Source organism: Anabrus simplex, chromosome 3, assembly GCF_040414725.1.
Source record: "Anabrus simplex isolate iqAnaSimp1 chromosome 3, ASM4041472v1, whole genome shotgun sequence".
Classification (NCBI taxonomy): domain Eukaryota; kingdom Metazoa; phylum Arthropoda; class Insecta; order Orthoptera; family Tettigoniidae; genus Anabrus; species Anabrus simplex.
In genome coordinates this window covers 81,153,592-81,168,596 of record NC_090267.1, presented here as the reverse complement: position 1 = coordinate 81,168,596, position 15,005 = coordinate 81,153,592, and the positions used below count along the sequence as shown (strand labels likewise).

Genomic DNA, 15,005 nt, shown 5'->3' with positions numbered 1-15,005 from the left:
TAGAGAAGGCTACCTTGGTATTGTGTTTCTTGAATAAGTTGGTGATTTCGTAAATCTTCGGGTTATTAAATGTGAATTTTACATATCCTTTTTCTTTTTCCGAATTATCGAGGTTCTACTGTACTAATAAATACCTTTACATATACCACAGTCACACTGTTGACGAGATTTCACATTTGCTTACTGTATGATTTCCTGGCAGCACTTCTCTCCTTTAAAACCATAAGTCCATTTGGGATCGGTATTAAGATAAAAATAAAAAGCAATGCAGTTTCATTGGCATTGGCAGTATTACTTTTTTGCCAACTGTCATCATTGCCAGTGTTTGCGGATTCTGCTTCTCCGCACGCTGCCTGTTACGTGTTATTGTGGCGCTCCTTGAAACACTGAATGCAAAAGAATTACGATTTCATTCGAACTTAGCAAATATGAAGTACACAGTGGACACACCAAAATGAGTGAAAGTGCAGAAAGCTATCCCTGCACATTCTGGATGATGCATTCTTTCATGACACAGAGTAATTTTGAATTTAAATTACCCTCTAAAACTTTTTTTTAATGTAAAGGCAGTTTTGAATTCAAAGTCTGAATTTCGGTAGTGGGACCGACATTGTTCTTCGAATGACAGATTATCCATATTTCGAATTAAACAATTTAAATAACATGCAAAACCATACCTCACGTTTACTGGAACAAGAGTTTCTTCAAATTAGACTAGATTTTCAATTAACCGACTCCGAATTATCGAGGTTCTACTGTACTAATAAATACCTTTACATATACCACAGTCACACTGTTGACGAGATTTCACATTTGCTTACTGTGGGAAATATTCAGTACCATATCTCAAACTCCTTGCTACTTTCAAAAAGGTATTGTGTTGACTCTGGTAACATATTTCATTTTCCATTGTTGAAGTATGAAACAACTTTGACTCCAAAATAAATTGATCTATTTTGCTGAATTTTAAATGCTTTACTGGAAATATGGTATGTTTCTTTCTGAATAGACCAGTGTTGTAATTGCAGGGATGTGTACTAGTGTACTGAATGGAAAAATCTTCCATTACAGGTTTCCGAATGAATGCTTCATCATGGCCCATGTTCCTACTGAAGACTTTAAATGGTGCCGAAATGGCTCCTTCTAAGGTGTTCAAGAAGGAACCTCCTACACCAAAGAGCAATTCCTTTCAGATTGGAATGAAACTGGAGGCTGTTGACAAGAAGAACCCTCAACTCATCTGTGTGGCCACTGTTGGTGAGTATTCTTTCTAGAAACTGCGCACTGTTGTTGGTAGCATGCATGTCTATCACTGGTGGGTTTTAGCATCTCTTATCTAGCATATTTACTGACCTTAGAATGTATGTTTTGATCAAGGTTTGGTATGTGCAGGGCATTCATATTATACACTGCCTGACAAAAGAAGTTATGCATCCAGAAGGAGTGGTTGGAAGTTAAGAAACTACCTATGCTGAAGGACCGTGTACCTTTATTGAACCGATTACAATATGGGTTGAAAGAGACGAGGCCGTTAGCAGTTAAAGTTGGAAGGCACCAGGTCAGAAAGGTGTTGACACCCCCCCCAGGCTACAATGCATGCCTTTATGCGGTTTGGAATGTTTCAGACAGCCTTTGGATCCTGTCGTGAGGCAAGTTCGTCCACAGTTGTTCCAGCTGTCCTTCCAGATCCCCCAGGTTTATACTGGGACAGAATCCTCTTCCAATATCATCACACATGTGTTCAATGATGGGGGAGGTCCAGGGATCTTGCTGGCCACGTGAGGACCTCAACATGCTCTAGGAAGTCCATAGACACACGTGCCGTGTGTGGACGTGCATTATCTTGTTGGAACGCTGTCCCAGGGTGCTGTGCCAAGAGAGGTAGGACGTGCGGACGCAGATTGTCTGTGCTGTTTCGCTGTGCCATTGAAGTGTGCCAAAGCACTATTACAGGTGACCTGAACACATATCCTATGGCTCCCGACACCATGATGCCAGGGATTATGCCTGTATACCTTTCTACAATATGAGCAGGATCTGCCCGATGCCGCCAAACCCGCACACGATGGTCATTGGAGTTTATGGAGAAGCGGGACTCATCACTGAACCTGTTATGACGCCAGTTGTCCTCTGTCCATGCCTCCCGAACAAGGCACCACTCCAAACACAGGCATTGGTGTTTTGGTGTCAACAGCAACCTACGTATGGGGCGGTACGACCCCAATCTGGCGGATGCGAGTCGTCGAGACATTGTGGAAGACCTCACAGGATGTTGTAGAGTCTGCAGTACATGTTCGCGGACGGCAGTTGCCGAAGTTATGGGATCCCGCAATGCTTGGCACACCATACAGCAGTCCTCCCTCGGGGTGATGTTTCTTCGTCGAACCAAAACCTGCATGACATGATTGGGTGCCCTCATGTCCCCATTGAGTCCAACATCTGGCCGCTGTGACATCTGAATTGCCCACATGCCTGGCAATTGCACAATACGACCAACCAGTCTCAAGCAGTCCCACAATGCAGCCTGTTAAATGCTGTCAATTGTTGGACAGGCGTCTTATGCGTCTGCGAGGTGTTGCGGGTGCTTCATACTGTACGTAGTCCGCTCTACACGTCTTGTTTACTGTCTGACTCACAGCAGTTGACTGGTAACAACTTATCAACAACAGGACGGTGCCATCACGAATGTACTCTGTTGGGCGTTCTACACATTACAGTTCCCTGTAAATCTAATCATTTACTCACACATCAATGGTATGCATGTATGCCGAAATGGGATAATACTGGACCACTCCTGGGTGCTTTTTTTTTTTTTTTTGTCAGATAGTGTACATGAGTGATACATTTCACATACCATGTGTACTTTTTTTTTTTTTTTTTTTGCATTTGTTAAGATGGAAGCCATTCTTGTCATTGTCATACCTGCCAAATATTCCGGTTTTTCCATAAAATGTACGGATTTTGAATGTGTTTTACGGTTGTACGGATGAACAATGTTATTGTATGGATTTCGAATATCCGCACTTGGTTTCGCTTTCTGCGGTCAAATCGGGTTTGTTTGACTTACGATAGTAGCTGGTAATACGAGATGCAGTGTTTAAAAATTCGACCGGTAAATATATCGATAATCACATTATCGTTTACACCTTGCTTTTGTCACCTGTTCAACCTCAACTGCTACTTCATTCACTGAGATGTTCCCAAACAAGTAGCAGGCTGTGATTTTGAAGAAAAGAATTCCGTGAAAAGTAGCAGGCTGTGAATTTATAACAACATAGTAACAGCGTTGTGCCTTGTAGCAGCTGTGAAAGGCTTTGTTTGTGTATGGGTACGAGTACCATTGGCAATAGTTCTGAAACTTGTGGAATTGTGTGATGAATTTGTAAGCAATTTAGTATTTTTAGTGGTGTTTGTAATGAGTTCAACCAAGAAACGATCATTACTCCAGCCCGGCTGACAAGACTTTCACACCCATGGGACGACTGTCGTTTGTTTATACGCTCGCGGGAAAGATGTTGTCAAGCGGTTCTCAGTGCAGCCAACTTCTGTACTTAAGAACTAATGAGTGAGTGGTGCTTCAATAGCTGGTGGTGGGGGTGGTGATTATTGTTACACGATTGGTGAGGAGTTGTTCTTGCTGTGCAGACAATAGGATAGGACCTGGACAAGACCATTGGTCTGGAGTGGTTCTTGCCGTGCGGACGTTAGGATAGGATCTGGACTTTATTGTGCTGGGGTTGATAACGGATTATGATTAACATTACTGACAGGAAAGAAATCACATAGGAATGCAAGTAGCTACTTCAGAAAAAACAAATGGCGTGTAATACTCTTTATTAGGTTATAAAAGTAAATGTACTTCTTGGGGGAGGATGGTGGGTTCCTAGACATCGCAATGAACTCTTCTCTCCTCTGAGACGCACTCCAAGTAATATTTGATTAATTTCCACTTATAACATTAGAAATATGTTGTCAGCTGGGCTGTAGAAATACCGATTTGCCTTAGTATTGTATATAATCTCCCCCTTGCCATCCTATTTCATTACATTTCAAGACTTTGTGACAAATGCACATGTTGTTAAAAAGTTTCTGCTTTAGAGTCTTCCGGATTTCTCTTTTTGAAAGTTGGCAGGTATGTATTGTTGACGTAGGCCCTGTACTACGACGGGCAGGTAAATGTGCATTTTAAATTTATGTTGTAACCGTACAAGAGTATGATCCCTATTTAAGGTTAGGTAATGTTTATATATGATCTCGCGATTTTAGGTTAGGAAATTTTCGTAAAAAAAATTGTAATATAAAGTAATGAATTAAGATGTAAGAACATAAAATAGAATAACTTGTAGTTACGGGATATTGCATATATGCATAATTATATTTTGTATAAATTTCTGTTTGGGTAAGAGTCTGTGCACATGGCCTAGCAGCGAAGATTTTACAATCTGGGAAATTCATTACAGTGGAACCTCGATTCTCGGTTTTTGGGGGTCCACGGATGAAAAACGTACCAACACGGGAAAACGGAAAATGCGGGAACGAATGAACCATCAACAATTTGACTAAACATCACAAAAATGAAATATGTATACTTATAATCTTACAAATATCCCTAATCCAAACCAAACTACAGCCCCAATGGGCCTTCAACCTATCAAGCGACGCTGCTCAGTCCGAAGCCCTGCAGATTACGAAGTGACGCAGGGTCAGTGTGATGAATCCTCTCAGCCGTTATTCCTGGCTCTCTAGACTGGAGTCGCCATCTCACCATAAAATAGCTGCTCAATTAAAGGTAATCATAAAATGAATGAACCAAGACCAGCCCTCATATCCAGCCAAAAATGCCTGACCTGGCTGGGAATCGAACCCGGGCCCTCCGGGTGAGAAGCAGGCAAGTTAGACCACGGGGCCAGCTTCAAACATTAATTACCGGTACGCGACTTAAAAATCTCAAAACTTTACGTTCAGTTTACCGGGGAGAGTTCATCAGTTTCCTCTGAAAACTTCTTTCAGTTCAGCAACTTTGAGCAGCCAAACTCTTTGAAAAATCTAATATCTGTAACGCCAAGCCCAACAACAATCGACCACAAGTAGTTTCTAAATGTAATCTAACAAAACAAAGCACATTACATACAAAAGCGCCCAACATGATGGCGAAATCCCTTTTTTTTAATAGAGTGGAACCTCGATTCTCCGTTTTTGGAGGGACCCCACCCCCAAAAAGAACACATACAACAGGGGAAAACGGAAAATCTGGGAATTATTGAACCATGAACAACATGGCTAAACATCACAAAAAAGAAATATGTATACTTAAAATCTTACAAATACCCCTAAACTAAACAAAACTACAGACCCAATGGGCCTTCCGCCTACCAAGCGACCGCTGCTCGGTCCGAATGCCTGCAGATTACAAGATGACGCATGATCATTGTGACGAATCCTCTCGAACGTTATTCCTGGCTCCCTAGATCGGGGTCGCCATCTCACCATTAAATAGCAGCTCAATTAAAGGTAATTATAGAATTAATGAACCTGGAACCAGCCCTCATATTGCCCCCATTTTACCGGGCAACTCAGCCGGTGAGCGAGAGTCCCAGAGGCGGAACGTTCGCTTACAGGCAGTGCAAAAATTTTTAAGGGCAGGGATAACCTAAATACTGGCGACAAATGAAAAACACTAAAAATGGGTTTTAACATTTATTTTAAAATAAGCACTTTCCATAAGATATCAAAAATTTCCAAAATCTTGAAATAAAATAAAATGTTTCTTCCCAGCCGGTTCCTAGTTCAACGGGATTTCTTCCTCAAAAATTACGTTCTGTAAATATATGAAATAAAATTAGCTTGTTTGTTTTAAGAAATTAATCATTTCGTTATTTGAGATAACCATATCTCAAATTTTCAAAATCTTATTTTTAAATCAATTAATTGAGTCGACAGTAATTTATCATTGACACTTGATTCATTGAATATCCCTCTTCAATAAAAAAAATTGAATAATTATTTCTTCTGATGAAATATTCCTACAATTAATTATTTAAACTCTAAATTATTTAACTGAAATAGTTTCGAGACTCTCATTTAACTTATCATATTTTTAAACTTTGCGTAAATCAACGCTATGTTGTGCACAACTCACAATTCAATATCTTAAATTTTTCGACACGTAAGGTTATACATTTACATTCAGTGAAATCAATCCATGGATGTGGCCCTTGCCTATCTATTTTTATTTGAAGCAATAGACCCAAATCTATCTTATTTCACCGCAAAAATGCTTAAAGGTTCATAACCGAGTCAAATATACTCGTCTCAAAAACATGGAATCGAAGAAAATTTACGCGCATGGCGTACAAAACATCATGACGAAAAATCACCATAAAAAATCATAGTCATAAAATATTATCCACTCATCCATCTCACATTCATGCTTAGGCCCACGGCAACATTAATAAATAATTTTAACGAAATCTAGTCCTTGATTTTTATTTTTAATGCTTATTCAAAATTGGACAAATTTTCCCGATGACGGTATCAGCTAATGACTACCATTGCGATCATTTGATATGTGATGGTATCAGGATTATCACTTTCACAATGAAATAAAATTCACAACGATGTTCCAGGGAAATTTTAAAATAGAATTCATCACACATAATTCCATAAAATTGCCTACAGCATCGGATAAATAAACATTCGCGTATGCGGTCTATGAGTCACGTCGTCATTATTATTATTCTCCTACTATCTCAAAAATCTCAATATGTGCTCCGCATGAAGAAACTATGTTCAGAGACATACTCTCTTCCAAAATTGACTCAAATAATGGACTCACAAATAAATACCTATCATCCGATCCATTTCCAAGTCTAAAATATCCAATAACACAGTAAATGCAAATAAGTGAACATTCAAAACACGACTGTATCCCAGGCCTACATTTACTCAAATTTGAGCACACACTAACCTCTTACAAGCTCAATAATAATTATACTCATGACCATAAGTTATCCTTTAGACCGGAGTGATGTTAAATTATTATTATTATTATTATTATTATTATTATTATTATTATTATTATTATTATTATTATTATTATTATTATTATTATTATTATTATTATTATGCGCGATCACGTCCTCGTAGGCTATAGCTTAATAAATCATAGATGATTCTATCATATCCCGAATCCATAACAGACCACAAAATCATCTGGGAAAAATCCTAAAATAATAGAACACGTCAATATTCTGTCCCATTCAACTCAAAAATTATTTTAAATTATTTAATAAATTAATCATTATTATCGCATGCTTCAAATAATTTTAGCAATCTCCTATGCTTATTCTGGGACAGTGAGAACCCGTCTCGAAGATATTCACTCAAGTAGAACAAATTAATAGGTCCTAAGTACACTCTCACACTCATCTCAAATTCTACCAACACCAAGGAAAGAAAAATGAAATTTCTAACTATGAAGACTAATAGAAATTATCGCAAATAAATGAACAAGGACTACGATTACAATAATATTACAAAAGAGTGATAGAAAATAATTTAAAATCTTATCTGAAGTGGACATGGTTCTGGACTTGGCGGATGATCAAGGAAATTGGATCAGTCACCCATCTCGAATAATATTCTCCCCTCGGCTGAAGTACGGCTTACATTTTAATAATTCATGGCTGCAGTGAGGGTAGACATGGAACAGCTGCTGACTCCTTTATACTGTTGAGGTTTCATCCTTGGAAAATTTTCTGGACTGCTTGCAATCTTCCGTCTTCTGGTAAATAGCTGAAACTAATAAATCAGTTTTAATAATAGTTCCAAACACACACACGACGAGTTAGGATGGAAAAGATTACGTACTTTACTGTTTCTTTATTTCGTAGAATAAATGAAATCTGAACTGCTGTATTTCAGAAATTTTTGCAAACTAAAATTTCCTCAGAAGCAGAAATATTGCCGTACGGTATCAGATAAGTGCTTATAGCTGCTAAAGTCAAGTAGATTGCCTCCAAATGAAATCAAGGAATGACGGCAAATGCAATGAGGGAATACGACGGCGAGAATGTAACAAATTTCCTCAGATGCACAAGTGTTTAATATTCTTGAGACGTAGGTGTGTCTTCAAGTCGTATGCTATTGGTTGAAATCTTGCGATCAGGCGAACCTTCCAATTCTATTGGTGAAACATTTTGACATACAAGTCCAGGAAGTATTGATCGCCCTAGACCTGGTAATTCCGTGGTCACGTGTTACACAGCTGGAGTCGAGGACACGGAAAAAACCCGTTTCTGCTGCACGCTTGCAGAGATACTATAGAGTTGAAATCTCCGTTCTGACTGGCAATTTAATGCACTAGTCCACCCTGATAATAAAATATTCTTCTCAAATAAACCAATTAGCAATTTTCAAGGGTACAATATCCAGGTAAAAATGCCTGACCTGGCCGGGAATCGAACCTGGGTTCTCCTGGTGAGAGGCAGGCAAGTTCGTCCGCAGGGCCGGCTTAAAACATTAATTGCCGGTATGCGACTTAAAAGTCTCGTATCTTTACATTCTGTTTTACCGGGCAAACTTCGTCGGTTTCCTCTGAAAACTTCTTTCAGTTCAGCAACTTTGATTGGTCAAACTGTTTGAAAACCTAATAACATCCAGCCAAACAATTGACCACAAGTATTTTTTAATTCTCTAATCTAATAAAATAAAGCACATTGGATACAAAAGCGCCCAACATGATGGCCAAATCCCTGTTTCTTTAAATCTTCCATTGTAATGTGGTCACTGGTATACTGTTCATAGTCAGTTTGTGGAAATCTGTACAGCGCAAATTAGGCCTACAGCCTACATCGACTTTTAAAGGTTATGTTGAACTCGAGAATATTGTTTCGAATGTAAGTATCGATTCTCAAGTTTTGGAATGCATTATAATGAATTATGTCCGTCACTAATCACGATTAAATTAGAAAGAGAAAAAATTTCATCAAAACTTCCGAATTTACGGTTATTTGCAACATTGAGCTCAGCTGGAAAACACGCTTGCTGTCCAAGTCGGTACGAGTGAGAAATGATACAAAGGTTTTTACATGTAACGTGCACAAATAACGTGAAATTCCTAGTCTTACATTAGGACCAAAACAGTAATAGGCAATTCCAAAACCTCCCATGGCTTTATGTATGTAAGGTGCAACATCTGGTCTCGATAACGTAATCGTATACGATAATATTAAAATACTAAATTTGTATTACTTAAGAAGGAGCAGTTTGGATTCCTGCCTGAAAGCTCAGTGACTATACAGTGCCTTGAGGGAAGTGCCGAAAACCTGTTTGGCGATACACTCAGAAAAGGCAAAAAAAAAAAAAAAAAAACATTTAACCCCTGGACATAATGTAGACGCTTTGCAAGTACGAATATTTGACGAAACTCGTTCCGTCTTCAAGCAGAGCTGTTGAAATGCGCACTGTCTCCTTCCAATTGTTGTGGGCACTCTCTGCTTTGTGATTTTGATTCTCTAAATAATACCACCCGAATGCGATGCTAAGATGGTCCCTTATGCAATTTCACCGCCGATCACTTTTCTCTTCCTCAAATTACCGCAATGACTGGACCGTAACACCAAGATTCGCAAGTATGCCATAGCCGTCCTTTCGTGAGATACAGTTTCTTGAAAATCACGTGATCGAGGTTTTAGCGTTGATGGGACTGAAATTTCTGAACGGTTGATACGGGAAATCCTTTCTTCGAGGAACGGATAATGCGGGACTTTTACAACGTGATTTAATTAGGTTGCTCGCGGGACCACGTAATTTGAGCGGATTATATGGGAAAACATAATTCCAGTAACGTATAATCGAGGTTCTACTGCATCTTTCATTGTAATTTGGTTACCGGTTTACTTTTTGTAGTCAGTTTATTGAAATCTTGTACAGAGTAAGTTAGGCCTACATTGTCTTCTAAAGGTTGTGTTGAACTCGAGAATATGGTTTCTAATGTAGGTATCGATTCTCAAGTTCTCGAATGCATTATATTCAATTCTGCCCGTCACTAAACACAATCAAATTGGAAAGAGAAATAATATCTTTAACGCTTCTGAAATGACTGTTATTCGCGACCTTGAGCTCAGCTGGAAAGCGTGCTTGCTGTACAACTCGGTACGAGTGCGAAATGATACAAACTTTTTAAATATAATGTGCACAGATAAAACGATTGCGGTTTTTGTAATACTTTAACACAAAAACATGAAATTCCCAGTCTCATATTAGGACCAAAACAGTAATAGGCAACCCCAAAACCTCCCATAGCTTTATGTATGTAAGGTTTAACATCTGTTCTGGTCTCGATAACATAATCGTTTACGATAATATTGAAATACTACATTTGTGTTACTTAAGAAGCAGTTTTGATTCCTGCCTGAAAGCCCAGTGACTATACAGTGCCCTGAGGGAAGTACCGAAAACCTGTTCGGCGGTACATCTAACCCTTGGGTAGACATTTTGCAAGTACGAACATTCGACGAAACTTGTTCCGTCTTCAAGTAGAGCTGTCGAAATGCTCTCTGTCTCCTTTCAGTTGTTGTAGACACACTCTGCTTTATAATAATAATTTATAATTTCGTGTGGCTATTTCTAGCCGATTGCAGCCCTTGTAAGGCAGACCCTCCGATGAGGGTGTGCGGCATCTGCCATTTGTAGGTAACTGCGTGTTATTGTGGTGGAGGAGGTGTTATGTGTGGTGTGTGCGTTGCAGGGATGTTGAGGATAGCAGAAACACCCAGCCTCTGGGCCATTGGAATTAACTAATTAAGGTTAAAATCCCTGACCCGGCCGGGAATCGAATCTGGGACCCTCTGAACCGAAGGCCAGTACGCTGACCATTCAGCCAGCGAGTCGGACACTCTGCTTTATGATTTCTGAGGATTCTCTAAACAATACCTCCCGAATGTGATGGTAAGATAGTCCCTTATGGAAGTTCGTCGATCGCTTGTCCAGTACAGTACTTCCTCAAATTACCACAGTGACGGGACATTAACACCACGATCTGTAAGTATGCCGTAGCCGTTCTTTCGTAAGATGCAGTTTCTCGAAAAACGCATGATTGAAGATTTAGGGTTGATGGGACTGAAATTTTTGGACGGTTGATCCAGGAAATCGTTTCTTCGAGGAACAGATGATGCAGAATTTTTACAACATGATTTATTTAGGATGCTCACGTGACCACGCAATTTGAACGAATAATATGGGAAAACATAGTTTCCAGGAACGTATAATTGGTATATCGGGAAAGATGGTTGAAGTCAATTAAAAGTGTTACAACAAGTGATTTAGAATCCTGGCGTATGGCCGGGAAGTGTATGCTTAAGATGATAATTCATTAGTGTGGATGAACATGTAAGATCGATATTTGCGGATCAGCAGCTTGGCAACAAATCTGAAAGCCCTGATTTCCAACGAGGTTGTGTTGACCAAGAGACGCTTCAATATGTGGCAGTGGTAGCGTTGTTTCCAGTGGAGTTTGGCAGATGCTACACCATGTGGTGCGAGCTTATACAGGGTGTCCACCAGTGTGGAAAACTGGGGGAAACCGGGAAATGTCAGCGAATTCGATGAATAACAGAAAAACCAGTAAATGTCAGGGAATTCAGAGAAAATCTGAAAATTCATTCATGCCAGATAAAATGGGCATACCATATTTATCCGTGTAATAGAAGCACTTTTTTCAGTTTTTATAACATTAATCTAGGGCATGTCTTTTATGCCAGGAAGAAACTGTATAGAAAACTTAACACTAAAAAGACAAGTGTGATCTCAAATGTGATGTAACCGATTGCATCAATAGCTATATGAATACCCTTTAGCAAGCAGTAGCGACTATGATCGATCGACTTATTGATCAAATTTTCACAGATTTGATCGGCTTACCATTGAATATTCTTTGTTGTTGTGGAATGGCAAGCTTGAATTAGGCTTATATTGCGTTCCCAGTTTTTCTAATCGCTTAAATACATAGCTTCCACAGCAAACTATGCATATAGACAAAATTCCGTAACCCAACGGATGACTGTGTTTCTTTACAATGTAATGATGTGTGTAATAATTACTACCTCATAATATGTAAATCAGACAAAAAACACTAACTGAATGCAGAAAAGTGTGAAATTCACTTAAACTTACTCATTCGAGTGCTTATTATTATCATTATTGTTAAATACGTTGATGTAGTTAAGCCTTGTGTAAATGTGTAATGCATTGTTATACCGTTCGGGCCACACCATGTTGAGTTTCTAACCTATCTTTCATGTGAGGGGTTCGGAAGTTATGAAGCACAACTAGTTTTTATTTATTTTTTACCAAGCTCAATAGCTGCATTCACTTAAGTGTGGCCAGTATCCAGTATTCGGAAGATAGTGGGTTCGAATCCCACTGTCGGCAGCCCTGAAAATAGTTTTCCATGGTTTCCCATTTTCACACCAGGCAAATGCTGGGGCTGTACCTTAATTAAGGCCACGACCGCTTCCTTCCTATTCCTAGGCCTTTCCTGTCCCATCGTCACCATAAACCTATCTGTGTCTGTGTGACGTAAAAAAAAAAAAAATTATTTATTTACTTTATTGTGAACATAACAGTCATGAGTCCCAATTACAATGTTCACGACAATTGTTACTTAGATGTTAAAAATACAAATTAAAACAAAACCAATATATAGCTAGAGTAATCTTAAAACTTAATTCCTATGACACACAAGTAACAAGTTGCTTGTAATATCATGTGTAATTTTGTGAATACAGAACAAGTGACATCGCATTGTAAGATGAAAGTTGTTTGTTGATTTGGAGATTTTGAGTTTGTGAAGTATGTCAGTGTGTATGTTTTCAGTCTTGATCCAGCCAATCCCAAGCTGCCATTCATATCGATTTATATCGGTTGAGTGCAATTTCGAAACCTATATGTCTACATCATCTCGTGGTTAAGCTACCTCGCTCGGCATGTGTGGTATAGGTTTAATAGTGTTCAGTGTAGATGTAATTTTATGTACATCTGTGTGTTGGTTAGTATATAGTTTGTCTGTGTACCATACCTCAGTATAGTTCGTGGAAGACAAGTGGCAATAATGTGACTGAGCAAAAATTGGCACCGTGGTCTCTATCAGCTATAACCTCCTTCCTATGCCAATCATTAGGTGCAAATAATTTTCTGCTTTTATTCTTAATAATAATGTACCTAGTGTTGCTTTAGTGTCGAATAGGAAGTGCATACACTATCTTTGAAGGTTTTGTGAATTTGTTTTCAGTTGTGATTCGCATGTGACTGTCTTAGTACAGTATTACATTTTACAAGGGCTGTGTGCTGCAGATATATTACATCAGCTGTTATCGAAGCAGTAGAGCATAGGTAAGGCAGTGCTCACATGCTTTGCGAACTGTCAGTTCAATCAATCAATCAGTCAATCAATCAATCATTCAATACTGATCTGCATTTAGGGCAGTCGCCCAGGTGGCAGATTCCCTATTTGTTGCTTTCCTAGCCTTTTCTGAAATGATTTTAAAGAAATTGGAAATTTATCTAACATCTCCCTCGGTAAGTAATTCCAATCCCTAACTCCCCTTCCTATAAATTAATATTTGCCCTAATTTGTCCTCTTGAATTCCAACTTTATCTTCATATAGTGATCTTTCCTACTTTTAAAGACGCCACTCAAAATTATTCGTCCACTAGTATCATTCCACGCCATCTCTCCGCTGACAGCTCGGAACCTTGTTACTTGTAACATACCACTCACTTTACAAAGGTGAAAACCATCAATACGGAATTATTCTAATATCTTGTAACATACCACTCATTCGAGCAGCTCGTCTTTCTCTCGGTTCTTCCCAGCCCAAAGTTTGCAACATTTTTGTAACGCTACTCCTTTGTCGGAAATCACACAGAACAAACCAAGCTGCTTTTCTTTGGATTTTTTCCAGTTCTTGAATCAAGTAATCCTGGTGAGGGTCCCATACACTGCAGCCGTACTCTAGTTGGGGTCTTACCAGAGACTGACATGCTCTCTCCTTTACAACCTTATAGAAGAAAGCAGTGCGGAGTATAGGACAGTTTAAAGATTTTTACAATATCCTTATGTTACTTCCTTTTCATCTAACAATGTGTTCAGCAAAGGCAAGGAAAACTTTGTTTACTGAAAGGTGGCTGCTTGATGATACTTTGAAACCCATGCCTCAGGACAAATTAACAGCATATTGCATAATATGTAAAAGATCATTTTCTCTTAGCAACCTGGGGAAGCAGGCATTAAAAAGTCAAATGGGAGATAAGAAGCATGCCAGTTGTGTCAATGTCAGCCACTTCTCGTCATCCCTTTCAAGTTATTTTTAAAAAAGAACATTCGAATAATGAAGTTACAAAAGACTTAATCTGAGTAGATAATACCCTGGCCGCAAACATAAATTGTCCTCTGCCTGCCACAGCTACCTCAACGAACTGTATCACATATGGCTCCACTGCTTCTTCTTCTTCTTATTATTATTATTATTATTATTATTATTATTATTATTATTATTATTATTATTATTATTATTATTATTATTCCAATAAAGGAGGTTCACTAGAAACAAGATGTATACAGAATTTTCTCTCACAGAGCAAGTAACAAGAGCTGAGATTATATGGTGCATGCACACTATCATACTACACCATTCTTTATGTGCCATTGAAGCTAGTGTACATTTGTTCCCAGTAATATTTCCAGACTCTGAAATAGCTGTGAAAGTTCAACTGCACAGAACGAAACTAGTATATAAAATCACTCATGGTTTGGCTCCCTGTTTTCATAAACAAGTTCGCCGAGCTCGATAGCTGCAGTCGCTTAAGTGCGGCCAGTATCCACTAATCAGGAGATAGTGGGTTCGAGCCCCACTGCCGGCAGTCCTGAAGATGGTTTTCCGTGGTCACTTCCTTCCAATTCCTAGGCCTTTCCTATGCCATCGTCGCCATAAGACGTGTGTCGG

At 38.9% G+C, this 15,005-nt stretch overlaps 1 protein-coding gene across 3 annotated transcripts in view; it reads left to right on the top strand.

Moving 5' to 3' along the window:
* Scm (Polycomb protein Scm) overlaps positions 1-15,005 on the top strand; it is a 478,066-nt gene that overhangs the window by 248,577 nt on the left and 214,484 nt on the right. For all 3 annotated transcript variants that reach the window (XM_067142594.2, XM_067142591.2, XM_067142593.2), the window contains one exon: positions 1,072-1,257. In XM_067142594.2, the coding sequence (XP_066998695.1) occupies positions 1,072-1,257 (186 nt within the window). The remainder of the gene's footprint in view (positions 1-1,071; positions 1,258-15,005) is intronic.